General features: G+C 43.0%; 1 protein-coding gene across 1 annotated transcript; it reads left to right on the top strand.

The window, feature by feature from the left end:
- The first annotated feature begins 10,356 nt into the window (after positions 1-10,356).
- Positions 10,357-16,105, top strand: PROKR2 (prokineticin receptor 2). The gene is made up of 2 exons (XM_045833551.1): positions 10,357-10,814; positions 15,409-16,105. Exons 1-2 carry the CDS (start codon positions 10,357-10,359, stop codon positions 16,103-16,105), a joined length of 1,155 nt encoding a protein of 384 aa, XP_045689507.1.
- Positions 16,106-25,941: the final 9,836 nt, after the last annotated feature.

Genomic DNA, 25,941 nt, shown 5'->3' with positions numbered 1-25,941 from the left:
TTTAAAAAAGCTTCACACAATCTTGGCTGATACAAGAGATTACAAGAAGAAAACAAAATGCCATTCTGCTGAGAAGATGCTGTGCTGTGTTGCAGCAGATACATGAACATCCACCTCTTACAGTGAGTGATTTTCCATTTTTAGTTTTTGTGCTGTTTTTTTGTGGGAATGCTAATAAAAAATGAATACTTGAAGAAGACAGGAAACTTTTATTGACATATGGAATAAGAATCCACCAGCATGGGGCCCAGGCATGCGTATTTTGAGAAAGGTCTTGATACACGCTCTAATTTGAGAACTGCCATAACAGCTAGAACAACACTGGGCCATCTAGGCTGGAACACTCATGACTTCTGGTGGCAAGTGCAGGTCCTAGCCATCTTATTAATTCTTCTCCTGTTTTGTCCAGTTTTTCCTTCAATACCACACTCCCTACGTTGGTGGCCCAGTACATGAGAGCAAGAGCATGTGTGATGAATCCTGACCCAGTCTGTCTCTCCCTTGCTCTAGGAAACCAGAATTCTCAAGTTAGTGCAAGGGAGAAAGTCTGGAATTTGGAGCCTGATTTGAATCCCAACTCTGCTACCCACAAGCCATGAGTGGAACTTAACCTCTCGGAGCTATTCTCTCTTTCATAAAAATAAATGGATCTGTTAGCAACAGAATCCAACTGTGGGTAAATTTTGCCAAAAAGGGAAATTATTGAGGTTGATGAGGTGGCTCACAGAATCAGAGCAGTAACTGAAGGGATGGGACAGGAAGCTCTGGGACCCAAGACACAGGTAGTAATTGTGGTAGATTGCATTGTTTGGCACAATTCTTCACTTCTGTCTGTATCTGCGCCTGTTCACCATGCAACTTTGCAATGCCCTCCAATGAGTATGGTAGCTTGCTCCAACCTGTGACTATGTATGCAGCTATGTGACTTGCCAATGGGATGTTAGCAGATGTGATGCAAGAAGAGGCTTGGAGTGGTTTTGCACATTCAGTCTTGCTTGCTTTTGCACCTCCACCACACCATGAGAAAGACATGCTCATATGCACCTGCTGGAGGATGAGACACATGAAGAACAGGGCCAGCCAAGAATTAAAGTACAACCATGTAAATTAACACCCATGTGGCAAATGTTCTTGGTGCTCTCCCTCACACATACACACATGCTCACCATCACTATTTCACTGCATGTCTTCCAACTGATAAAATGGGCAACTCTTTGCCTGAGGGCAAGATCAGATTCTCTAATCACAAGGTTCTGCTCTGCCTATGGGCAGGGCTGACTGGACAGATGGAGAATTAACACCCCCTCAGACAGTTCTCAGATGACTATGAGCTCCCTCACGCCCTCTGCTGGTAGAGCTCTGGGGTGCTTGTTCCACATGCTAGCCCAAAGTTCCCCAGGGGAATGAAGTTTCATCTGCCCACAGTGGTAAATTGCCACTTGCATAATTTCACACCTTTTATTGGCTGCCTTCCCTTTCCAGTCTCATTTTTTATGCCCTTAATATTATTTCTTGGGATCACCTTTCCAGTAAACTTGGTGCACTCGAATCTTTGTCTCAAGATTTGCTTTTAGGGGAACCCAAACTAAGACAGTCTACTTCACCTTGGGGCAACATCTACAGCCACATTCCTTTAATATTCTAATTATGTAACTCAGAGCTCTGTGTCACCCATGGTTAAATGGCTTTCCTCCCTCCCATGCCTTCTCCCATGTGGAGCCCAAGCATCCCCAAAACTAGTCGTGTTTGCATTTGAATGTGTATAATTAAGTCCAGGAAACAGGGGTTGCCTCTATTGGGCTGGACTGTGGAGAGAGGGCAGAGGACGAATTTAACTTTTGACTTTCTACATTACATGGATTTGTTCCACATGCTTCCAAACCTCACCTCAGGTGATATACCCGAGGAGAAGTTTAGTATTCCTTCCTGAGCTCAGGTAGAGACAGCATGGGAGTACCTGGACAGAGGAACTTTACCTAGAGCAGGAAGCACCAGAAAAGCTGAGGGTCAACATAAATCTATATCCACATACCTCCCTATAAAACTAAACTCTATCCAAACTCAACCAAATGTGCCTCTGGATTTGAAAGGCTTCAATCTTATTAGCTACAGTGTAGTCATCTTATTTATCTGTCCTTCTGAGAACAATGTCATTACCACCAACTGGATTTCATTACTGAACTCTCCATTGTCAAGTCCATTTTTCAGTCCATTAATGACCTGCTTCTTACATGGACTTTGCTAACTCAACCCACCCTTTCCCTACCACTGCCTCCTCCTGAGGACTCTGAAAACTTTCTGAAACAGTATTAAAAACAATCACAGCCCTGACTGATGTGGCTCAGTTGGTTAGGTGTCATCCCACAAAGCAAAAGGTCACCAGTTTGACCCCAATCCCCTGCAAGGCACATGCCTGTGTTGCAGGTTTGGTCCCCAGTGCAGGGCATGTATGAGAGGCCACAGATTGATGGTTCCCTCTCACACTGTTGTTTCTCTCCCTCTCTTTCTCCTTCCCTTCCCCTCGCTCTAAAATAAGTAAATAAAATCTTTTTTAAAAATCACAAATTTCTGACTAAAAATCTAGCTTTCGTGTAAGTTACCATGTTCTCCCACCTTCCCCCTGTCTACAGGGAGTGTGGCTGGCAGGCACCTATCCTTCTGTCTCATCTCCCTCTGGACAGTCATCTTCCTGGCCCCGCCCTGGAGGCACATGGAAACCAGAGAAGGAAAAATACTCTGCTAGGAGCTGACCAGCATGTCTTAAAGAGCCACTCCTTCCATGATCCTGTGGAAACCAGGTGGACTGAATGAAAGAGAGGAGCCAGTGCCAGTGCACCTGGAACCATTAATTTTGCTCCACTTTTTGAAAAAAAAATGCTCCACCCTGTTTTTTTTTTAAACATCAGAGTTTGGAGTAAGGAAAGGGGTTTTTTTCCCCAAAATATTTTTTATTTATTTTTCTTTAGAGAAAAGGGAAGGGAGGGAGAGGAACATTGATGTATGAAATACATCGATCAGTTGCCTCTCACACACCCCCAACTGGGGACCTGACCCACAACCCAGGCATCTGCCCTGACTGGGAATCAAACCAGTGACCTTTCAGTTCCCAGGCAGGCACTCAATCCACTGACCCACACTAGCCAGAGCAATGCCCCTCACCCCCTATTTCAACTATAATCCATAGAACTTAATTACATTTACTTTCAAAGTAATTAAAGAGCTTACCAAACAATGAGTCTACAGTCAATAACAAGGGCACATTTTTGGTTATTAATTACTCCAGGAGAGACATGCAGACCACAGAAAAATAAGTTGCAAATTTCTCAGAAACAGTGCCCCTGCCTACCATACTTTGAATGACTGAGAGGGCACCCAACACTCAGAACTGGGGTGTGAGAGAACAGCATCTGTGAGAAGTCAGGCTTTTGAATATTTTCTTTGGTCTTAACAGACATTTCATTATTGATTCAAATGCAGTCCCCACAGTCACCTCTGCCAAAGACGGCTTACTGTGAAAGTGAAAAATGGCTAGACCACTATGAAGTTCAATGTGGCAATATCTACAGAAATTACAAATGCTTTTATGAATTGAGCAATACCACTTCTGGAAATTGGTTATTCAAATATATTTGCACATATACAAAAAGATGTTATATACAGAGTTATTCATTGAAGAACTATTCATTTTATATTATAGCACTATATTTGCTAACATTTGGGAAATAATTCAATTTGTAATTTAACAGGCATGTTTTGAAAATAGTAAACTGCCCTGGCTGGCGTAGCTCAGTGGATTGAGCGGAGGCTATGAACCAAAGTGTCGCAGGTTCAATTCTCAGTCAGGATACTTGTCTGGGTTGCAGGCCATGACCCCCAGCAATCACACATTGGTGTTTCTCTCTTTATCTCCCTCCCTTCCCTCTCTAAAAATAAATAAATAAAATCTTTAAAAAAAAAGAAAAGAAAATAGTAAACCAATGTGTCTAGCAATAAAGACATTTTTTACAGACATGTAGTATATCCACACAATGGGCCATTCTACATTTATAAAAGAAAGAACAAGGAAGTGCTCCATATTTTATTGTGGAAACTTATTAAAAGAGAATAAATGATATATATCATTGTACTTGCAAAAGAAATACTAGATGAATATATAGGAGAAAAATACAAGGGGCAAAAGGAAAAAATAGGGATGAGATGAGAGTGATATTCCTCAATATATAATTTTTTGTGTTTTGTTTTTGAACCATATGACTGTATTAGAGTCAAAAATTTTAATAGTTACATGGTATTTCATAAAAGACATTTTTATCATATTTTAATCAAGTTATGAGAAATGCAGGTTGTTTCTAATTCCTTGTTATACTAAACACAGTGCAATCAACACCCTTGGAATAAAATCTTTACTTGCTTCAATTATTTTTTATAGGATAAGCTGATAAAAACATAAATTCTGCATTAAAGGATGTAAACTTTCAAGGCTTTTCACATGTATTGACAAATCAAGCTCCAGAGAATCTGTACCCTTTTTTATAGACTTTATTTTTTAAAGCAGTTTTAAGTTCACAGCAAAGTTGAGTGAAAGGCATAGAGATTTCTAATCTCTGCTACACCTCCACTACACACATACAGCCTTCCCTGTTTTCAACATCCCTCCCCAGAGTGGTACATTTGTTCCAGTTAATGAACCCACACTAATACATCATTATCACTCTATGTCCACAGTTACAACTAGGGTTCAGTCTTGGTGTTGTATATGCTATAGGTTTGAACAAATGTATAATGGATGACATGTATCCAGCATTATAACATCATTAGAGTAATTTCACTGCCCTAAAAATCCTCTGTGCTCCTCTGTGCTTCATTCTTCCCACCAATCTCTGGCAACTACCAACCTTTCTACTGTCTCCATAATTTTGTCTTTTCTAGAATGTCATATAGTTGGCATCATACAGTGTATAGCCTTTTCAGATTGACTTCTTCCATTTAGAAAGAGAATCTGAGCTCATGTAGCTCATTGAGTACTGGCCTGTGTACCAAAGGGTCACCAGTTTGATTCCCAGTCTAGGGCACATACCTGGGTTGTGGGCCATGTTACCAGAAGGGCGCATGCAAGAGGAAACCACACATTGATGTTTCTCTCCCTCTTTTTCTCCCCATCTTCCCCTCTCTAAAAATAAATAAATAAAATATTTAAAAAAAAAAAAAGAAAGATGAGACCCTGGCTCGTGTAGCTCAGTGGATTGAGCTCAGGCTGCGAACCAAAGCATCACAGGTTCGATTCCCAGTTAGGGCACATGCCTGGGTTGCAGGCCATGGCCCCCAGCAACCGCATATTGATGTTTCTCTCTCTCTCTCTCTCTTTCTCCCTCCCTTCCCTCTCTAAAAATAAATAAAATCTTTTTAAAAATCTTTAAAAACTGCCCTGGCTGGCATAGCTCAGTGGATTGAGCAGGGGCTGAGAACCAAAGTGTCCCAGGTTCGATTCCCAGCTAGGGTACATTCCTGGGTTGCAGGCCATAACCCCCAGCAACCACACATTGATGTTTCTCTCTCTCTCTCTCTCTCTCTCTCTATCTCTATCTCTATCTCTATCTCTATCTCTATCTCCCTCCCTAAAAATAAATAAATAAAATCTTTTAAAAAATCTTTAAAAACCTGTTTAAATAAATAAATAAATAAATAAATAAAATAAAAAAAGAAAGATGATCTAAAAAAAACATTTTCCCCCAAAGAAGACAGAAATGGTGAAAAACCACCAGGGAAATGCAAACCAATGCCACAATGAGATATCACCTCACACCTGTTAGAATGTCTGTTATAAAAAAGACAAGCAAAAGCAAGTGTTGGTGTTGATGTGGAGAAAAGAGAATTCTATTGCACAGGACTGCAAATCAGTGCATCCAGTATGGAAACAGTATGGAGGTTCCTCAAAAAATTACAAATGGAAATACCATATGAAACAGCTATCCTAGTCCTGTGTATGTGTCTAAAGGAAATAAAATCCTTACCTTGAAGAAACACCTGCACTCCATGTTTATTGTAGCATTATTCACAATAGCCAAGACATGGAAGCAACCTAAGTGTGGGTAGTATGCAATGGTATGTGTGTGTATATATAATTTCAGCCATAAAATGTCATATACACACATAATGGAATATTGTTCAACCATAAAAAAGAATACCCTGCATTTGGGACAACATAGACAGAACTTAAGGGCATTTTGGTGAGTGAAGTAAGTCAAACAGAAAAAGACAAATACTGTATGATCTCACTTTTTTGTGGGATCTTCAAAAAAGCCAAACTCATAGAATCACAAAGTAGAATGTTGGTTACCAGGACGTGGGGGCAGGCGGTGTGAAGGGAATGGAAAGATGTCGGTCAAAGGGCATGAACATCCCTTACTCGAAAGACAAGTAAGTTCTTGGGACCTAGTTAATGTACAGCACCATGACTATACAGTTCACAATATGGTATTGTATACTTGAAAGTTGCTAAGTGATCAGATCTTAAAGTTCTCACCACACACAAAAAATTATAACGATGCTTGGTGATGGGTGTGTTGACTAACCTTATTGTAGTAATCATTTTCACAAGTATATGTGTATCAAACCATCAAGTAGTATACCTTACATTTACATAATGTCATATGTCAATTATATCTCAATAAAGATGGAAAAATAATTTTTTTAAAAAAGGAGGAGGATGGCGGGGTTCATTCCACATAAGGTGGAAAAGGCAAAAATCACAGAATGTCCCCACCCAAAGGATTTCAGGAATTTCAATTTGTGTCCCAGTAGACTGGATTCATGCTGAGGCATGCTGTCTTTGGCCAGCACGGGTTTTGTTGTTCTGTTTTAACTAAGCCAGCAGAGTATTAAGTTCTGAGATTCCACACTCTCTTGAACAATGGGAAGATCCGACAAAGCTGAGTCCATATTCCAAGCTGACAGTAACTGAACGGGATTTAACACTGGGGACTTCAGTCTCCTGCCACTGCTCACAGTTCCAATTCTGAAAACCTAGAGCTTCCCTCTGCTCTTTCCAGCTACAAGTCATTAGAATTAGCGGCTCTTTATAGATTTTAATCCCCACCCTCAATGTGTAAGGAAATCAAGGACGAGAGATGTTTAAGAAAATTGCCTAAAACCAAAGCCTGTTGGAAGCAAAGTGAAGGCTCCGGAGTTCTCCTGACAGGCAGAAGTCCAGCTAGGAAGGTCTTTGAATGGCCGAGGAATGTGGCAGTGGTGGCGTCGCAGGGTTTTGCTGAGGACTTCAGGGCCAAAGCTTTGAGCAGGACACTCTACCTCCAACCCCCAGCTTCCTCCGACAGAGCCTCCTCCACCAGCACCACCCTACAAAGCTCACTCTGTGTTTGTTGGAGTATTCCCAGCGTCAGCTCTCGGGACACGACCGAGTGCACCTTGGCTCCTCTTGAAGGATTCACCTTGTAACGGGAGTGGACTCTGGCCTTGGGCTGCAACTTAAGTATGGACGCTGAGCTCCTGCAAGGGCCACACTTCCCGTGGGGCGTAGAGAGCCTCACAGCTTTCTCCAAATCCCATCGTCTAAACCTGGCTACTGCGTTCCCACTGGCATTAGGGTGCAAAGGCGCAGAGACCTCTGCGAGGGGCCGATCCCAGGGACTGGAAATCCCCGCCAACGCGGCCAGAGCTCCGGCGCGGAGCTCCCGGAGCGCACCAGGTGCTGGCGCACAGCGCCCTTCTCCCGCCTGGGCTAGGAGAGGGCGGGGAACCCGGGGCGGAGTTGAGCGCGGGGCGGGACGCGTCAGTTTGGGTATCAGACTGTCAGAGCTTTGAAGGCCGAGCGCCAAATCCATCTGGAAGATAGAGACCCGGACGCTCCCGGGAAGTGCGTTGGGGCAAGGAAGAAAGAGGGACTACCCTACCATAGAGCCTTTGCAAGTGCAAATCCGGGTCCCTGGGCGGAGCCGAGTGGACTAATTCAAGGAGCACGAAGCACGCTGCATGAGGGGAGGAGGCGCCGAGGCAGGTAAGTGCTGAGTTCGGCGCAGTCCAAGTCTCCACTGATGGTGTGAGGGGCTTCGCCGGGGGTGGGAAGTATCGCCTTGGCTGGGTGCGCCGATGCCCACGTCTTGGGGGATTGGGGCTTCTTTGCCTCCCACCTCTCTCCGGATGCGCGCGTGAAGGCTCGAAGTAGAGGAGCTGGTGTGGGAAGAGTGCCCCAACCCACCGGCCTACTGGAACCGGGCAGAGGACGGTGAACTGAGACTGGGGAGTGTGAGCTCGCGTGAAGGATGCCCTCGGATGTTGGGCTGGCGGGCGAGCGCCAAACTGCAGGGAAGGGCGTGGGCAGGGATGCACCTTCTCGAAAGGAGAGCAGAAAAGGGGAAGCGTTCCTGAGAAAATTCCCGCTCTTCGTATCTACCCCCACTCCAAGGCTTTCCCCGCTCTGAGGCTCCACACTCTTTGCTTTTCGAGCCCAGTTTTCTGACTTGATTCTCTCCTATGTCAGGGCGGCGCCTCTGGGAACAGCGCTGCTGCGCGGGGAGGTTAATTGAGGGAGGATAGGAGAGGGCTCCTGGAGCGAGGTGGTCAAGGGCAGGGAGTGCATTCCGTGGAAACGCGCCGGGATCTGCCCAGCCCAGATGCAATGCACACCCCCTCCTCTGGCGTCCTGGGACTGGAGAGTCTCGGAGCATAGTAGCCAAGAAGGCGGGACTCCTGCTTCTCTGTCTTGAGCTGAGCACTATCTTCAGGCATTGGGCCTCCCGTGATTCCGAGAGGCGACGGGGAGGGAGGACGCCGGGGTTGCAAAAGCCGCTCAGACTTTAATCTCACCTCTTGGAATGTTTTACCTCTGGCATGCAGCTGGTATGTTTTACCTCTGGATGCAGCTGATGGGCGCGCTGCAGATGGGAGTGTCCCTGTCACCCTCTGTCCCAACCTTCCCGGGCAGTTCCCGTCCCTGGCTCTCCCTCTCCTCTCACAGGGCCGGGCCATACCTCCTGCCCAGTTTGGGCTACTTCTTTTTACCAGCATTCTGCGGCCCCTACATTTGGAGTAATTTCCAGGTGTGCCAAGGGGGAGGGGCACAGGGGGTTTACAGCTGAATGACTGGGATCCCCATTCCTGGTGTTGGGCGTCCAGGTTATTTTCCTGACCGCTCCAATGCCTAGAGCCCAATGGTACCCTATCTCCTGAGGGCCCAGTACCTCACAGACTTCATTTCCTCTCCTGTGGGCATCTTGAAGATATAAAGGACTTAGGCAATGAAGAACAGTTCAATCCACAGGCCATCCCTGGGTCCTCGGTGACACTTCCTGCTCCTTGGGAGCTGTTTTCAGTTAGGCCACTTTCAGAGGCACAGACCTTGATGACAGGCCATGGTGCTTCCCAGTCAGGGCTGATTTTGGAAAGGGAACTGGGGGCCTGGTAAAGGGGTCAAGGGAGGAAGGGTGGGGAAGCAGACAAAGGATTTCTTTCTAAAGCAGTTCCCAGAATGCAGGGAAGCAGCTGAAGAGTGCCCTTCCACCCACAGCCCCCTGCACCTGCGGAATCCTGGTTGAGATACTTATTCGCTCATTCAACAGGTTTCTATCCAGTCCCCACTATGTGCCAGGCCATGGGCTGGGCAGCAAGAGTTGGGTTTACAGGAAAATTGGGATGCAGAGAACATAATTCACTATCCCAAGATGACTCAGCTTGTCCATGTAAAGATGGATTTGGTGATTTCCAAGTCTGTGGTTTGGCAGGGCAGAGGGAGCTGTGCCTTACTTTGGAGGAAAGACCTTGCTGTATCCCAGTCCTTCGTCTTCACGGTACCTGAGTAATGGAGGGTGCAGCATTGTGACTGCCATGAATGCCTGGCTAGCTGCCTGGAGCAGTCTTGGAAAACTTCCAGAAGACCCCTGTGAAGGCTGCTGGGAAGGGGGAAGTGGTGACTAGGCAGTCAGAGGGGTACTCGTCCCTGGTAAAAAGGCAAGGATGCATGTTCTTCTTGAGTGTCTCTGAAGAGTCTAGTCCATCCTTTGCTCAGTCCGTCCTGCAAGCCCAACAGCCAGTGGAGGATTTCCCAATTTCTAGATCTCGTGTCTCCTCTCCCCTGCACCCTGGTTAGCTCTATCTGGGGAGACACCAGGTCTAGTTGGCCTATACCTGGGGAGCTCTGTGGGAATGCCACCCGGTGTTCTCCTGCATGTTGTCTATTGGTTTTGTATCCTTCCAGGATCCAGGATGGCATGTTGACTCTCCCCAAGGATGTGGGCAGGGTGCTAAGCTCACTGACCTCGTGAGAGCAGAAGGTCTGGACCCTGAACTCAGAGTACTCAGACCCCGAGACTCCCACCCACCACTCCACCTGCAAGCTTTGCCATGGCCACCCAGAATGGAAACACCAGTTTTGCACCCAACTTCAATCTTCCCCAAGACCATGCCTCCTCCCTCCCCTTCAACTTCAGTTATGGTGATTACGACTTTCCTTTGGATGAGGATGAGGACATGACCAAGACACGGACCTTCTTCGCAGCCAAGATCATCATCGGTGTGGCACTGGCAGGCATCATGCTAGTTTGTGGCATTGGCAACTTTGTCTTTATTGTTGCTCTTGCCCGCTATAAGAAGCTGCGCAACCTCACCAATCTGCTCATTGCTAACCTGGCCATCTCTGACTTCCTGGTAGCCATTGTCTGCTGCCCATTTGAGATGGACTACTATGTGGTACGCCAGCTCTCCTGGGAGCATGGCCATGTGCTCTGTGCCTCTGTCAACTACCTGCGTACTATGTCACTCTATGTTTCCACCAATGCTCTGCTGGCCATTGCTATTGACAGGTGAGGCTGTTGGGTAGAGATAAAGCTGGAGGCTGGGCCGGGCTGCCCCTTTCCCCACTTCAGCTCTGACTATTGGCATTGCTTCAGATGTGAGTGATCTATTACGGGGCAAGAAGATCCAGTTGTGGCTCATATTCTCCCAAATGTGAGCAAGAGTGAGGCTCCTGATCCCTCCAGCTCTGGGCCATAACCCCAGATACCACATCTGCTTCAGATACATGTCACATGACCATGAGTGGCATCAAATACAAAAGCAAAAGCAGAAAGTTTAGGCAGCTTACTAATTAGAAGCCACATGAGAGTTAACCAGGGCAGCTTCCAGTCAAGACAGCATGTACCCAGTTTTTCTATAACTACTACCCAGACCAAAATATAAAATATTTTCATCACTCAGAAAGCTTCCTGACTCCCCTTGCATGTTAATCCTCCTATCACACACAACCCTGATCCAATTTCTATCATCATAGTTTAGTTTTGCTTGTTCTTTTTTTTTTAGGATCTTATTTATTTATTTATTTTTAGAGAGAGGGAAAGGGAGGGAAAAAGGGAAACATCATTGCATGGTTGCCTCTCATGCACTCTCTACCTGGGGAGCTGGCCAGCAACCCACGCATGTGCCCTGACTAGGAATTGAACATGCGGCCCTTGGTTCACAGGCCAGCACTCAATCCACTGAGCCACACCAGTTAGGGCAAGTTTTGCCTATTCCTTAACTTCATAAAAACAGAATCATACAAGATGTACTGTTGTTTCTGATGCCTTTGTTGTACAACTGAGTTTAAAATCAGGCAGTAGGTCTCGTTTGCAGAAAAGAAGGAAGGATAAGCTTCCTTTGCTTTTTTGTATGCATCCATATGCTCATTTGCATACATTTGAATAAGATGTTCTAAAAGTCCTTGCTCCATTATAGATTTATAAAGTAAAATTTCTAATAGCATCTATGATGAATCTGACCCATGTCTTATTTATGTGAACAGTTGTAGGCCAGCAATGCTTTTGTCTGAGGGGAGCAATTGGTGTCACATCTTCTTGGCCCACCATTGTGCACTGTGCTGAGACTCATTTTGATAATATGTTTTTTAATCATCTTTTTTCACTTTGGTCTCCTTTCAACCCTTTTGTCTTCCCAAGTTCTCAGCGCTATTTAAGTTTGTTGTCCTTTTAATCAAACCAGTTGATTATTGTTTATTTTTTATAACATATACATACATAAGAGACATCTTCCTTTTTTAAACAAAATTTCTGCAGGAAAAACAATTTTATTATTGCCACTCTGAAGTTCTCCAGCCCTGACACCAATGTTTATGAAGTATACCCATCAACGAACTGCAAAACTCCCCAGGCTATCCTTTAATACAGTGATACACAGTCAGATTCCTGGGCCCCACCCAGCCCTGCTGAATGGAATTCCTGGGTTAGGCCTCATAACTCTTCAATTTTATCCAACTCCCTGAATGATTCTGATGTTCATTGAAATGACAGTTATTACTGTCCTCATCCCCTTTGTCCCACTGAAACCTGTTTTTGTCTTTGTAATATAGTATTTTATGTAACAGGATTTCTTAAGACACATTCTGTAACAATACAAAGAGTGGTTTGTTTGTTTGTTTGTTTGTTTACCTCAAACCATCTCTGCCCAGTCAGCAGCTCCACCATCCTCCCAGTTGCCTGGGCAGGAAAAAGTACGATCATTCCTTGCCTTTCTTCATGTCCCACACTCACCCAAACACCTACCCTTTGTGTGCAGCCCTACACCAGATCCTGGCAACTGTCCCTCCAACCTCATCTCTTATCAAGCCACAGCTGGACTGTCATAATGCTCCTCTAACATGTCTCTTTACCTGCCTCCTGACTGTCCCCTGAAATTCCTGCTTATCCATATTAAGCATCAGAATATCATTATTGATGATTCTTCTTAAAATATTTCATTGCTTACAAACTTCCAAAAGGTGCAGTGCCTAACAGAATACATGCTAAATCCTGAGCCTAGCATTCCAGAGCCTTTACAGTATGTTGCCACCTTGTCTTTGCAATCTTGTAGTGCGTATGAAGAAACATATCTGTATGTGTTTTCCAAAGAACATTGTATTTGAAGTGAATAACCATGTCTTCTCTCTTTGTCTCTACAGTGCTCAGCACAGAACCTTATACCTGTGTCTTAGTTTAGTGTACTCCCAAAATAGACTCTGAGACAAGGATTCCTGTGCAGGTAGCACTCAGGAAGCACCTATAGGGAGATGGAAAATGAGGCAAGCAAGGAAAGGCAGTCAATATAGGCTGTGTTATTGAACAAGTTTCACTGTGGGCACCTGATGCTTATTTTAGCTAAGCAACTCTTGGAGTCAGAGTAAACCACCTCAAAATTCTCCAAGAAGTGTCAGGTGGAAGGGAGCTGGGGTATTTATTCACCAACTCTCAAGTCATTGGTGAAGGCTGCTCTGAAAATTCCATGCAGGTAGTCAAGAAGACTAGAATCCATAGAAAGCCTTTAGATAATAAAATGCAGGTGTTAGGAGGTGAAAGTAGACAGTTGTGAGTGGAAGTGATAAGAACAAAGGAATATGAGAGAGCACCAACAGCATCTGCTATAACCTGGTAAATCCACAACAGATTGCAGGTCCTACTGTACATGCCCAACCCATGTAACAAAAACATAAAGCAGTAGAAGATACAGTCCTTGACCTTAGGGAAGTTTTCTTCCCATAAAAACTAGAATAATCAAGTGATAGGCAAGAGTAACTTAGAGAAACATGTGATCATTACATTAATGATGTAGTCTGGGAATGCTTCATGAAGATGCTGACATCCAGACGTGCTATCCTGACCACCTCCTACTTGCCCCATTAATGAAGGCAGGATTCTCCCACTCCAAATGATACAAGATGGCTGAACACACAAAACTGACCCTGGACAGATGAGAGCAACAGCAGTTAATTTATCTGATATATCACAGCCCAGGGAAGGAGGACACTGCACACCATGCACTCAGGAATAGAATGAACCAGCAGAGGCTGTAGGCAGCAGGCTTTATAGTGACAAAAGGATGAGGTGACCCTTGGTTCCTACAGAAGATGTGATTGGCTTGTTTGAACAATTTTGTCAACTGGCAGAGAGTTGAAACCAATTAGGTTGGAGACTGAGGGTGCAACTGGTTCGGGTGATAGAGGAACTAACAGAACAGAAGGCCTTTTCTCTTGGGTGGAATGGTGTATCTGGGAAGAACAGGAAACTAATGGCTAGGACTTTAGAGCCCTGTGAGGCTCAAAGATTTCAAGGCAGCACATGGAATTTCAGGCCTTACAATAGAGGAGCCTAATAAATAGCACCCCTCTTTTTCACTTGGGCTTTAAAGCAACTAAAAATAAGGCGAAAGAATGAGATGGATAGTGACACTTCTGTTGTGACACTGATGTTGGATAATGAGGCTTTTATCTGTGGGCATGGGGACCACTGCATACTCAGAAGTAGATAAACCTGCGGACCCTGACACAGGCAGGGTGGGAGAGGCACAGGTGTCCCTGTGCATTTCAGTTTACCCCTTGGTAAATATGCCTGCCCTACTATGTAGAAATATCAGAAGGGCTACCTACTGCCATTTCTGGATGCTACATTCAGAGAAAGAACAAGGTTCATGTGTAGAGGGCCTGGAAGAGATGTTATTTAAAGTCATAGAGATCCTAGAAGGAGAGTGTTAACCTCAAGAAACACATCCAAGCAGATACTTGGTAACAAAGACCTTGCAAAACCTTGCTTTATGGTGTCAAGGTGACTTTACCCACCTTCTCATCTGAGCTTCAGAAAGCCCAACGATCTGGGTGTAAAAGCTTTGTATCAGGAACCTGGGTTCTGGTCCCTGCACCAAGTAAGTTCGGGCAAGTCATTTACCTCTCATTAGATTCCTTAGATTCCACCCCAAGCCCACCCCTACTCCCCAGCAATGTAATGCAGGATGATACCAGGGGTTGGGGACAAGGAAGCCCTAGAAAACCCTAGTCCACTACCTAGAGAAAGGTTCCACCTCTCTCTGAGGTCCATTGCTCTTCTTTCACCTCTAACCCGTGACATATTAGTAATGAAAATTTTTCAAAGTATTATGTTCTTGGGAAAATTTTCAAAGTATTATGTTAAATGGCAAGATTGAAAATCAAGGTGGTATCAATTGGACTTATAAAAATAATAGGCCACATGTACTTACTGAACATCTACCACATGCCAAGCATTTTACAAATATTATCCTATTTCATGTTCACAGCAGCCCTGCAAGTTAGGTGTCATTTTATCCCATGTCACAGTTGAGGAAAAATCTCAGAGAGCCTGAGTGATTCAGTCCAGACCCCAAAGCCATTCAGGAGAAAAACTGGGATTCATTCCAGTTGTTTGACCCCAGTCTTATGCTGTTTCCTTCTAAACACTTCCACCCCTCCAAATGCTAAATGATGTTGCTAAAATAAGACAAAGCTTGCTGAAGCCAGATAAGTAGGTACATAGGGACTCATTGTGACACTTTGTATACTTTTGTGTTTGTTTGGGGTGAGTTAGAAACCAATGATGTTCTCAAGCACATATTATATTGATGGATTCCCTCCTCCACCAGATATCTTGCTATCGTTCACCCCTTGAAACCACGGATGAATTTTCAGAAGGCCTTCTTCCTGACTGCCTTGGTCTGGATGGTGTCCATTCTCATCGCCATCCCATCTGCCTACTTTGCAACAGAAACAGTCCTCTTTAACGTCAAAAAACAGAAGAAGATTTTCTGCGGCCAGATCTGGCCAGTAGACCAGCAGCTCTACTATAAGTCCTACTTCCTCTTCATCTTCGGCATCGAGTTTGTGGGGCCAGTGGTCACCATGACCCTGTGCTACAGCAGGATCTCAAGGGAACTCTGGTTCAAGGAAGTTCCTGGTTTCCAGACGGAGCAGATCCGGAAGCGGCTGCGCTGTCGCCGGAAGACGGTTCTGGTGCTCATGTGCATCCTCACCGCCTACGTGCTGTGCTGGGCACCCTTCTACGGCTTCGCCATCGTGCGCGACTTTTTCCCCACTGTGTTCGTTAAGGAGAAGCACTACCTCACGGCTTTCTACGTCGTGGAGTGCATTGCCATGAGCAACAGTATGATCAACACCGTGTGCTTTGTGACCGTCAAGAACAAGTCCATGAAGTACTTCAAGAAGATGATGCAGCTCCACTGGCGCCCCTCCCACCATGGAAGCAAGTCCAGCGCGGACCTCGACCTCAGAAACAGCGGCATGCCAGCCACAGAAGAGGTGGACTGTATCAGGCTGAAGTGACCCTCTGGTGTTTCACAGTTGAAAATCCAAAAGCCAGAACACAGAGCAAAATTTATTGATAGCCAAGTTCGCTGGCTGCATGTGAAAAGGGCAACTGTGTTCATGCCTCACTGCCCTCAAGTTGCTGGATGATTCTCAGTCATAACATCAGACCACACACAAACCACAGCAGCTGACCTTTGCTGATATCTGCTCAGCACCTGCTGTATACACAACCACACCAATAAGACTAGACTGAAGTAACAGCAACTGACATTGGACATCTGTGTGCAAACCCACCAATGAGATTAGACAAGGGCAACAAGAGCTGACATTTATTGATTGCCTACTGTGTACAAAAAAATTCAGATAACAAAACAAAATAGCAGAAGCTATTGGAATCACTAGCTATATCTAGATATATAGATGGTCAGGTAGAGACCAGGAATTGTTATCTGGACTCACTCCATCTTCCTTCATTCTGTATCTCATAAGTGCAGAAATGTCAAAGGCAATAAGATAAGGCACTTAAACATGATGAAAATGTAAAACTAAGTTTGTCAGTGTATGGGGTTTATGGCCTCATGGGAATGGAGTTCATGCCATCACATTGAGCTTTCCCACTCAGCTCATACTACCTCCCTAGGACATTCTCTAGGATTCTGGCTGCCAAAAAAAGAATTTTTCTCATAGCCGGGCCATCAGTTATCTACACTGGTGTAATTTCAAAGGAAAGAACCAAGAAATCTTTTCCACTGATGCTTGAAAGCTCACCACTATTTATGTAAAGACATACAATTCTGAAACAAGGACTACATCTAGTCCCTGATACCTTAGTGTCAAGTATTTCAGGGCTCTTTTGCCAGGGAAGAAGGGGACAAAGAAAGGGATGGAACTTGCCACTGGCAATGAACCTAATCTGTGTGGCTATTTTGCTAAGGCCTGAACCACTTTTCTAGAACAAATCCTGTTTTACAAAATGAGCTCTACTTGGAAAATGTTTTTCAACTCTTTGAGTAATAGGAATGGATAAGTGATACTGAATGGTGTGTCTGGACAAGGGAACCCCATCTACTGTGACTTGTTATGGAGAAAGTCCCACTTTTTAATTCCTGTTTGGACTCTTCACAGTATAGCCCCTCTACACTGGGGCAATAAAGGAATTCCTGTTCTGAGTTATAATCTGGAGGATTCAACCTCAGAGTCTCAGTGGACCCCAGGCTCTCAACATCCCTGTGGTCCTAGAAAGTGTTGAAAACCTTCCCTGCATGTTGTGCACCCCAGTGCTGCAAAATCTGTTGTATTATTACATATTTATATATGTGATGATTGTGTGTGTTTTTCCTAATTTCTTCCTGATTCATTTTGAAGCAGAGACTGACTATACAAATGGTACCTGGTTTGTGGTTGGTCCATTTGCATTTGGAAAACTTCTATTTTTCTATAGAAAAAGGGTTATTCAGTTGCTTGCATGTGTTTTTAAAATTATTTTTATTTGTTTACTAAACAGTGAAGTTCCAACCTTATCTTCCATCACCACCCAGCAGATACCTTCAAGTCCAATCACTGTACCCTCAGAAAATGGAAACTTATTTTAATTTTAGCCAAAGACAACTGGTTTGTAAATTCTGATTTCACAAAATTATACCCTGCATTTTAAAGCCAAGCAAATAGCTATTTGGGATTATCTGCATTTTTAAAAAATATGACAATAATGGTATTTGTATTTATTCCCCTCTTCCTGACTCTTCTAATAAGATTCTTTGACAGTAGACTGTATACCAGTTGTGTCTGTCAACAGAATTCATCCCCCTTTTCCTTTTGATCCTGAAATGTACCATCTTCTCTTCGTTTAAACATAACTGAAACAATTTTTGTAAATATCAGTGTGTATTTGTGATTTTACATAAAATAAAAGTGCCATGCTGTTATCAAATAAACCAATTAACATATGGAATCTTTTTTAGGCTTAGTAACACAGACATATTATTTATTATCAGAATGAAGAAATGTCCAAGAAAAATTGTTCAACTTCATATAACAGCTAATGTTTAGACACTAGTTTATAGATTATTAAGTATATTCATACATATATTTATGTACAAAATGTCTTTTGATTCACTCAATTGTCCTATAAAGTTGGACTTGCCACCCTCATTTACAAATAAGGAAACAGACTCAGAAAGGCAACAATTACTGTCTATGGCCCCACAGTCAGTAACTGGTGGGGCTAGACATTGAACCTCTCTCTTCTCAAAGCAAGTTCAAATTGATTTTTTAATGACTGTTGCAAAATTTCCACATTTATTTTGAAACAACACATGGAATCTTATGCTCAAACAGTGTCGGAGCATTTTGCCCACTAATCTTTAATATATGTCCATACACTTAAAGTAAATGAAGTAATAGCCATCTAAAGAGTTCAACACTGAAACAGAAAAGGAACTTGTTGAGGGCATTTTTAGAACAGTGGAAACCCAAACCAGCACCAGCCTCATCTTGATTACATCCTTCAGGCTTACAGCCCAGGAGCATATTCATGAATGCAAATAGCAGACAACCACTACTCCATTATGTGTTACCCCTTCATTTTAAATTATCTTGTTTGTTTAATGAAAACTGCCTTTTGCATGGGAACTGTTTGTTCATCTAACTCATATTAAGATAATAAATTAATTGCACTTGTGTTCAAACTTTTCTTCTCAAGACTAATTAATGGTAAGCTTAAGATACTTTTGATATGCTAAGATATATAAACATTTACACTTACTATTATATATTGAAAATTTAATCTCATTTGGTGAAATGGGTCCATTTTCTCAGTCATAATAAAAGAAAAGATGTCCTTGTGATGAAGCTATTAGAGATTTTTTTCTTTCAGCATCCAACACCTAAAATAAGTTGATTCTCAAACTGATGAAACCAAGAGATGGCTTTAAGCCCTTTAGGCATAAAAACCAATTGCAGACTTATGAGGGAGAATGTGACACATGGGAAGGGATTAGAAAACTCAAAGTGAGTTCTATTTCTAGGGGAAATGATGGCTTTGAAACATCTCTTCAATTTAACCATTGTCTTTCCCTTGGGCTCAAGAATACACACACACACACATCACTGGGACACCAGAACAAAAAAAAAAACAAAAAAAACAGACCTTTTAAGGGCACATAACTCAACTCATTCCTTTCTTAGGTTGAGAAGATCAGAATTCCAAATGAGTGAATGACTTACTTAATGATATGCAGCTAATTACTTGCTGGAGCCAAAACCTTGCTGATTGCCCTAAGGTCTCACTCTGCTTCAGTAAACTGAACTCAGTTACTGCCTTCCAGTCCAAACGAGGGGGTCCCTCACTAAGAGTGCTTAAAGGGCCCTGACCTGTGTAGTTCAGTGGGTTGGACATCATCCTGCAAACAGAAAGTTTGCCAGTTTGATTCCTAGTTAGGGATTCCTGGTCAGGGCACATGCCTAAGTTGTGGGTTTGGCCCCCAGCTGGGACACATGTGAGAAGCAGCTAATCAATGTTTCTCTCTTTCTCTCTCTTTCTCCCTGCCTTATGCTCTCTCTAAAAAAAAATTAAAAAAAAAATTTTTAGGGACTTCCGGCAAGATGGAGGAATAGGTAGACACACCGTGCCTCCTCGCACAACCAAGATTAGAACAACAATAATTTACAGATAGAATATCACTCAGAACTGACAGGATTTATCTGAATGGAAGTTGGACAGCCAAGAAGTTGAAGTAAACCCATACATCCAGACTGGTAGGAGACGAGGAGCCGGGCAGGCTTGGGGCTGGCGCGGGTCGTCGGCGCGCGGAGGTCAGGGAAAGTTTGGCGCAAAATCAGCGCCACAGCCATCTGGGGCACAAGAACGCAGCGGTGATCCCTGAGTACGCAAGCTGCAGCTAGCGGACCCAGTGAGGCAGCGATTGTGGACCAGGGCAGAGCTCGCAGCCCAGGATCCCAAGGAAGGACCTGAGCCTGGGAGAATGAAACTAACGCCATTGCCCCCTGCCGCTCCGCCCCCGCCCACACATATAACATCACAATCTAGCGACCAGGGTGCCCAGCCCCGGAGAACACCTAAGGCTCCGCCCCCCACCGTAACGAGAGCGACCAGAGACAGGGAAAGACATAAGACATGTATCCAACAGAACAGATCAGTCCCCCAGGACTCATCCTTTAGAGCGACCAAGAAATAGCCAATCTATCAGATGCACAGTTCAAAACACTGGTGATCAGAAAGCTCACGGAATTGGTTGATTTTGGGCACAATTTAGATGAAAGGATGCAGGTTACCATAAAAGAGATGGAGGAAGATACGCGGAGGAGAGCCAATAGTGAAAGGAAGGAATCTGAGTCTCAAAACAATACAGAGGACCAGAAGGAAGATAGAATCAACCAAGCAGGAAAGCATGCTGAAATAAGAATTCAAAAAATCGAGGAAAAGCTTAAGAGCATCCAGGACACCTTTAAACGTTCCAACATCCGAATTATAGGGGTACCAGAACAGGAAGGAGAAAAGCAACAGATGGAGCACATATTTGAACAAATAATAAGGGAGAACTTCCCCAGTCTGGCAAAGGGAACAGTCCTCCAAGAAATCCAAGAAGTTCAGAGAGCCCCAAAGAAGTTGGACCCAAGAAGAAACACACCAAGGCACATCATAATTACATTAGCCAAGGTAAAAACGAAGGAGAGAATCCTAGAAGCAGCAAGAGATAAGGGGACAGTCACCTACAAAGGAGTTCCCATCAGACTGTCAGCTGATTTCTCAAAAGAGACCTTACAGGCAAGAAGGGGCTGGAAAGAAATATTCCAAGTCATGAAAGGCAAGGACCTACATCCCAGATTGCTCTATCCAGCAAAGCTCTCATTTAGAATGGAAGGGAAGATAAAGTGCTTTTCAGATAAGGTCAAGTTAAAGGAGTTCATCATCACCAAGCCCTTATTTTATGAAATGCTAAAGGGACTTATCTAAGAAAAGAAGATACAGAAAAGACATGTATAGTAAAAGGACAACAAACTCACAATTATGAACAACCACACCTAAAGCAAAACCAATAGAAACTAAGTAAACAACTAGAACAGGAACTAAGTAAACAACTAGAACAGGAACAGAACCACAGAAATGGAGGGCACATGGAGGGCTAGCAGCAGGGGGGTGGGAGGAGGAGAGAGGGGGAAAAGGTATAGAGAATAAGTAGCATAGAATGTAGGTTGAAAATAGATAGGGGGAGGGCAAGAATAGTATGGTAAATGTAGAAGCTAAAGAACTCATAAGAATGACACATGGACATGAACTAAAGGGGGGGAACGTGGGTGGGAGAGGGGGTACAGGGTGGAAGGGAGAGAAGGGGGAAATGGGACAACTGTAATAGCATAATCAATAAAATACATTAAAAATATTAAAAATAATAAATCAGCCTTAATGACGCAAAACTTACTTCAATAATGCAAAAAAAAATTTTTAAAGAATACTTTAAAAGTATCCTTTACTTTTAAGTAAAGGGCCTTGCCATCCCCGTGGCAGCCCCATTTCAATGGAGCTTTCTTGTTCTTTACTCAACATTGTATATCCAGTTTCTCTCATGAAATAATAAAAGACCATATTTCTTAGCAAATTTTTAATAAAATGCCTGCTAAAAGAAAGCCAGTGGTTTTCTTGTGATGGAAGCTTGTCATGGTGTTGAAAGTGAAGACAGAAATGAAGATGTTAGTAGGTGAGAAATTAAGAATTCTCTAAGAAAATGATACAACCAAAGAATAAAAGTTTGTATAAATTTAGAATATAATGACATCCTTGCTTATTTGAATCCATGGCATGAATGGATGAATATAAGCTTTGTACAGAAATAAGAAGAGATCCATAACACTTTCAGAAAAAGCTCCAGTCTGTGAAAAATTACATTTTACAGAAGATATTCTATGCCATTGTGCTTGGCATGCAATTGAGGATATCCAAATGTCTAGAATGGGTCTTTCATAAATGTCAAAGGTTTAGCTTTTCTACATTTTAGTGAAACACTGAGACCTCCTCTCAAGAGTGCCTTGTGAGAAGATGGAGAACTATGGACTAGATGACATTTTGATTAGGTATATTAACTCATGGCCAATGGAAAGAATAGTGATTAAAATATGTGTCCATTTAAAGATTTTTAACCATACTTGACTAAACCTAGATGAAGTAAGATTATTAAAGGCCTGGGCCCTGAAGGGCATATGGAGTGGACAGCAAACACTCGGCTGGGTTCCTCGTCATTTGAGTTGTTTGAGCCACATCAGCTAACAGGAACACTCAGAAAAGCTTTAAGTGTCATTTGCCTTATTCACCCAGATAGTGCACCTGATGTCATGCATTTGTATTTTGTTTTAGCAAATGGTCATTGTAGTATTTAGAGGCTGTTGTAGATGAACTCTGGGAATTCATTGTTTTCCTCCTCCTCCTCCTTCTCCTCTTTCTCCTCATTATCATCACCATTTAGCCATCTGCAGAGAGTTAAGGGAATGTCAAGAAGAAGAAGTGGAAAATTGGGAGATACACAGCTGACCCAATAATGCACTGTTTTCACAATACTTTTGTTCTATAATTAGGCCACTGCTTTCCAGATCTCTGAGCATCATTTCATGAAGGGGCAATCCCAGCTCTATAATAAGAGCTTCAGCTCTTATTATAACACCTTAAAATTCTTACTCTTCAATATAATTCTTTATGTGAGTCTTATTATAGTATCATGAAGACACATTATGCTGAGGTTTTTCAGATTACTCCATCTGAGCCTGACTTTTTTGCTCTAAACAGTATTTTAACTAAAAACATCACTTAATGTAGGGTTACAAACACACTAATGTGGCTGAGTGAGTCTTCTACTCCCCAGTGTTGTAGGCTGAATAATTACCCTCCAAATCCAGGACTTGACTGAACCTAATCTCCAGAACCTGCCAGTATGTCATCTTACGGCAAAAAGAAGTTTTCTTTGTGATAAGTTAATCATTTTGTGTTGTCTGGGATGAGCCAAATGTCATCACTAGGATCCTCATAAAAAGGCTAGAGTGATGAAGTCACAAAATGGGAGATGTGGTAAAAAAAGCAAAGGTTGAAATGATTTGCTCTGAAGATGGAGGAAGAGACCACAAGCCAAGAAATGCAAATGCTCCTAAAAAACTGAAAAGGACAAAAATAAATAAATTCTCCCCTGGCATCTCCAGAATAAATGCCACCTTGTTGATACCTTGATTTTAGCCTCATAAACTCATTTTTCACTTCTGGCTTCTAGGACTGTAGGAGAATAAATCCGTGTTGTTTAAACCACTACATTTGTGTTGATTTGTCACAGCAGTGATAGGAAACGAATACACCAGGCACCCATTCCACTACAATCTTTGAGGGTGAATCAAGAAGCACTTTGGTCCTCCCAGATGACCTGCCTCTGGCTGGGTGTTTACCCTTCTCTCAACATCACCAAGGTCAACCATAGGGTGTGGCTTACCAGGAAGGTACATAAAAGATGATCCAGAAAGGGACAGGCAATAAAAGCAGGAGGAACAAAAGGAGTCTAAGCGATCAGACAGCAAACTCAGCCTCAAGGAACAGCACTGATGTGCTTAGCTCCTAGGCCAGTGATGCGCCATCGCCATCTTTGGTTCTCCTGATTTGCAGGTCAACAAGGTGTGGGAATTGTCTGCCACAAAAAGAGATTGAAGGCCATGGGGAAATCCTGTCTACACTGAAATCAAAACAGAACTAAGTGGCTGAGTTCCCTCCCACCTAACCATACTTTTCAGACCCCTCAGGCCATGAAAATATCAGAAAACACGTCTGAAGCCAAGGTCTTGCTTCCAGTCTTTCACCTTCACGGGATCTGTTCTCATATAATAAATCCAGGATGATTCCTCCTTGGAAATTTAGGAATTCCTAAACCACAGTGGTTTACCCACATCTTCCCCATTCTAACTATTCTCTTAACACCTTGACGCCTTTTTTAAGAGAAGGAAGAAAAAGTGGAATTAAATTAGAGGAAAAGACAGGAAATAAGAAGCCACCTATATCACCACCTTCTTGGTTGCCAGGTTCTGTGAGGTTTGACATGTGGAACCATGTTTAAACCTCTATGTCATTCACTTCATTGTTTAACATGGTTAAATCCCCCACCCTTGCCCCACCTGGAAGTCCTGATGAGGAGTGAGATCATGGGCAAAGCAACACATGAGTTGTTATTGGGTCTCTCTCGTGAGCAGCTGTTGGAAGCACAAGGCACTTACCTTCATCCAATAATTGTTCAAAGAATAAGTTTACAGGATATTTTTAAAGAAATATTTATTTTAATGTACAGCCCCTTTTCTTTTTACAGTCAATTCTCATTATTCTTGGACTCTGTGCTTGTTAGTTCTCTCTCAGGCTAACATTTATTTGTAACCCCAAATCAATTTGCACAGCACCTTCATGGTCATCTGCAGGCATGTACAGAGCAGGGAAAGTGTTGAGTGACCCAAAGCACATGTTCCCAGCTGGAGTCCAACAAGCCGATGCTCTCTGCCTTCTTGTTTAGGTCTCATACTACAAACAAGTGTTCTTTTCCTGTTTTATGTAGTGTTATGTTTTTTGCATTTTCATGCTTTTTATTAGTGGTTTGGCTGTTTCAATGACAACTGAATGTTGTCCAGTGCTCCTGAATGCAAGAAGAGGGAAAACACATGTGTTAGATAAGCTTTATTAAAACATGAATTATGGTGTTGTTAGCCATGAGTTTGGTGTTAATGAATCAACAGTGTATTTTAATAAGGTGTCTTTAAACAGAAACACACATTAAACAATGTTATGTAATGATTAGTTGAGGAAAATGTTGTGACCAGAGGCTCATAGAAACCTAACCCTTAATCTCCAAAATATATAAAGAACTTACAAGACTGTACTCTAAGAAGACAAGGAATCCAATTAAAAAGTGGGCAAAGGACTTGAACAGACACTTCTCCAAGGAGGACATACAGAAAATCCAAAGACACATGAAACAATGTTCAATATTGCTAGCTATCAGAGAGATGCAAATTAAAACTACAATGAGATACCACTTCACACCAGTCAAAATGGCCATCATAAACAAAGCAACAAACAAGTGTTGGAGAGGTTGTGGAGAAAAGGGATCCCTAGTGCACTGCTGGTGGGACTGCAGACTGGTACAACCACTATGGAAAGCAGTATGGAACTTCCTCAGAAAACTAAAAATGGATCTGCCTTTTGACCCTGCAATTCCACTGCTGGGACTCTATCCTAAGAATACTAAAACACCAATTCAAAAGAACCTATGCATCCCAATGTTCATAGCAGCACAATTTACAATAGCTAGATGCTGGAAGCAACCAAGATGCCCATCAGTAAATGAATGGATCAAAAAACTATGGTACATTTACACAATGGAATTCTATGCAGCAGAAAGAAAGAAGGAGCTCCTACCCTATGCAACAGCATGGATGGAGCTGGAAAACATTATGCTAAGCGAAACAAGCCAGGCAGTGAAAGACAAATACCATATGATCTCACCTTTAACAGGAACCTAAATAACAAAACAAAGAAACAAACAAAATGTAACCAAAGACACTGAAATAGAGGACAGGCTGACAGTGACCACAGGGGAGAGTGGAGGGAATTTAAGGGGGACAGTGGGAAGGGTTCACAGGAACAAACTTAAAGGACACATGGTCATAAAATAAGGGGAGGGTGGTAATGGGAGGGAAGTGGGGAGGGGTGGGAGGGGGGGCTGGATTGGGAGTAAAAAGGAGAAAACTGTATTTGAACAATGATTAAAAAATAAATAAATAAATAAATAAATAGAAACCTAACCCTATAATTCCTCTAGGAG

The sequence above is a fragment of the Phyllostomus hastatus genome, unplaced genomic scaffold (assembly GCF_019186645.2).
Source record: "Phyllostomus hastatus isolate PE091 unplaced genomic scaffold, TTU_PhHast_1.1 phas_contig_17, whole genome shotgun sequence".
In the NCBI taxonomy this organism is placed as follows: domain Eukaryota; kingdom Metazoa; phylum Chordata; class Mammalia; order Chiroptera; family Phyllostomidae; genus Phyllostomus; species Phyllostomus hastatus.
Note: the sequence above shows the minus strand (reverse complement) of the source record. Positions and strands in the feature narration are given on the sequence as shown.